The 2,885-nt window shown below is 44.7% G+C and overlaps 2 protein-coding genes across 2 annotated transcripts; both read left to right on the forward strand.

Annotated features, from left to right (window-relative positions):
• The first annotated feature begins 834 nt into the window (after positions 1–834).
• LOC124830783 (uncharacterized) lies at positions 835–1,428 on the forward strand. Its single transcript, XM_047304598.2, has one exon. The coding sequence runs from the start codon at positions 835–837 to the stop codon at positions 1,426–1,428; it is 594 nt and encodes a 197-aa protein (XP_047160554.1).
• A 234-nt stretch (positions 1,429–1,662) lies between these two features.
• On the forward strand, positions 1,663–2,394 carry LOC148193886 (uncharacterized). The gene has a single exon (XM_088096411.1). The coding sequence runs from the start codon at positions 1,663–1,665 to the stop codon at positions 2,392–2,394; it is 732 nt and encodes a 243-aa protein (XP_087952537.1).
• The last annotated feature ends 491 nt before the right edge of the window (positions 2,395–2,885 follow it).

Genomic DNA, 2,885 nt, shown 5'->3' on the forward strand with positions numbered 1-2,885 from the left:
CTCAGCGGTAATTTCGACTTCTCCTTTTGCACTTTTTGATGTCTTTTCTGATTCCATTTCTATCCTTCTTCACTTCTTTCACTAAATTCACCTTAAAACCTGCATAAAACACTGAAATCAAGCATAAACCTGTTCAGCTCTCTTATTTCTAAAAATATACCCAAAAGCATGATTTCAAGCTAGTTTCTAAGTGTTAAAGGTTTCTTTTAGTATCAATTTTAAGCATGAAAATAATAGTTTTTCAACTGTTATCAGGTATCAAAGCAGTTTTGTTGCTTAAAGAACATTGTAGGTTATGAGTATGTTATGCTTTTGTTGTGTGCTCAACGTTCGTTTGATGAGTATTTTAAACTCCTTGAACTTAACTAATTATTGCTTTCTCTGCTTCTCAGAGAACTAATGGCACCGAGACCTCTTCCTCAACCTACCGAACGTGATGCATCCGACAACACCAGACTATTAGAATCAGTAATAAAAGCTCTACAGCAGCAGAATACGGCCGCTTTACAGAGTTTGGAAGCCGCACGTGCCAACTCTGAAGCGACCCAAAGGCAACTGATGAAGATCATCGCAGCAGAATACGACCGCTTTACAGAGTTTGGAACCCATCAGGCCGAGTGGAGCTTAGAGAGTTTTCTACACCCAACCAAATTCAATGGGAAGTGCCTTCCTGATGAGGCAGATCAGTGGCTGCTTGATATGGAATGGATCTACAATGTTAAGGGGTGTTCGGATGACAAGATTGGCCTTTACAAAGTATTTGCTGACTGGAGAGGCTAGTTATTGGTGGATGATCATGAAGATGATTCTGACGGACGCTCAGAGTCCCATCTCATGGGAAGTATTCAGAAACAAGTTTTACGAGGAATACTTCCCAGAGATAACGTTCGTTTTGCAAAGGAGGTGGAGTTTCTTCAGTTAGTGCAAGGGGGGATGTCAGTGTCGGAATACACCAACAAATTCAAACATTTAGTGAGATTTAACACTATGGCGACCAGTGAAGAATGGCAGTGTAGAAAGTTTGAAAATGGGCTGAGGAGTGAGTTGAAGCTGCTGATATCCAGCCTATGTATTAGGTCTTTTCCTGCTATTGTTGAGAGAGCAAAAGTATTAGAGAAGAACGTTCAAGAGGTGGAACAGCAGAAGAAGCAACAACAACAATCAGTAAGAGGACCCATATCTTCTAGGAACAATGCGAATCTGAGAAGAACACCTTACGCTCGTCCAACGTTGCCTCCTAATACTGGTGGGTCCCAAGTTCAAGCAGTGGTTGCTGCCGGTCGATCTGGACAGCAAGGGACCGTGACTTGTTTTCAGTGTGGAGGACCGCACTACCGTTCGTCGTGTCCTCAGTTGGTAGGCGGAAAATATTGCACTCGCTGTGGAAGAACTGGTCATCTGGAGAGCGAGTGTAACATGGGAGGATGAGCGGTAATGAGGCCACCGAACGCAGGAAGAGTTCAACAAGGTAGAGGTGGTCGAGCGCAAGCGACTGGTCGAGTGTACGCCATAACGGGCGCTGAAATAGCAAGCTCAGGTACTCTTATCACCAGCACCTGCTTATTATATGGAATGCCCTGTTGTGTGTTGTATGATTCGGGGGAAACACACTCCTTCATCTCGAAGGCGTGCGTTGAGAAACTGGGGTTAGTTGAGAGCGAGATGCAGTTCGACTTGGTGGTGTCAACCCCAGCTGCTGGTGAGGTTAGAACGTCTACGGTTTGTGCTAAATGTCCTATTGAGGTAGAAGGGCGTAGATATAAGGTGAACCTCATATGTTTACCTCTAAAAGAGTTAGAGGTGATTTTAGGAATGGATTGGTTGGCTGTCAATCGCATTTTCATAGATTATGGTGAAAAGAAGTTAGTTTTTCCTGATGAAGAAGAAGAGTTGTCTGTGACGCTCGGTCAGCTAAAGGAGGATATCATAGAGGGCGCCAGTTGTTTTCTGATCATGACGCACTCGTATGAAGAGTTCGAAGATTCAAGTCATGAACGATCGTCCAATAGCAAGCTGAGTGGAGGACGATCAGTTGTGGACGAATTCCTAGACGTATTTCCAGACGAAGTACCTGGATTACCTCCTCCTCGCGAGGTAGAATTCACTATTGACTTGGTGTCGTCCGCGGGGCCCATTTCTATTGCACCATATCGGATGTCACCAGCAGAGTTGGTCGAACTCAAGAAGCAGATTGAAGATTTAATGGACAAGCAGTTCATTCGGCCAAGTGCATGGCCTTGGGGAGCGCCAGTTCTCTTAGTGAAGAAGAAGGATGACAGCTCTCGGCTTTGTATTGACTACAGACAATTAAACAAGCTGACCATCAAGAACAAGTACCCCTTGCCGAGGATTGATGATCTATTGTATCAACTGCATGGGGCTACTATATTCTGAAAGATTGATTTGCGATCGGGATATCATCAAATTCGGGTTAAGGAAGGGGACATTCAGAAGACTACCTTTCGGTCTCGTTACGGACACTACGAGTATGTAGTGATGTCGTTCGGTGTCACTAATGCACCAGCGATCTTCATGGACTACATGAATCGCATCTTTAGGCCGTTCCTTGACAAGTTCGTGGTTGTCTTCATTGATGATATCCTCATCTACTCCAAGAGCTGTGAAGAACATGAAGAACACTTGAGGATGGTGTTGGGCGTATTGAGGGAAAAGGAGTTGTACGCCAAGTTATCCAAGTGTGAGTTTTGGATGAAGGAAGTACAATTCTTGGGGCACGTAGTTTCGGCTGGAGGTATCTTGGTGGATCCAGCTAAAGTGCGAGCGATGTTAGAATGGGAGAGTCCGCGTTCGGTCACTGATGTCCGAAGTTTCGTGGGGCTTGCGGGCTACTATAGGCGCTTTATTGAAGGATTTTCTAAGATAGT

The sequence above is a fragment of the Vigna umbellata genome, chromosome 8 (assembly GCF_029865625.1).
Source record: "Vigna umbellata cultivar VRB3 chromosome 8, Vumbellata_1.0, whole genome shotgun sequence".
Taxonomy (NCBI): domain Eukaryota; kingdom Viridiplantae; phylum Streptophyta; class Magnoliopsida; order Fabales; family Fabaceae; genus Vigna; species Vigna umbellata.

Coding starts and splice junctions, on each gene's coding strand:
- LOC124830783 (XM_047304598.2), top strand. CDS start 835: ATGGGAAGTATTCAGAAACAAGTTTTACGAGGAATACTTCCCAGAGAT.
- LOC148193886 (XM_088096411.1), top strand. CDS start 1,663: ATGCAGTTCGACTTGGTGGTGTCAACCCCAGCTGCTGGTGAGGTTAGA.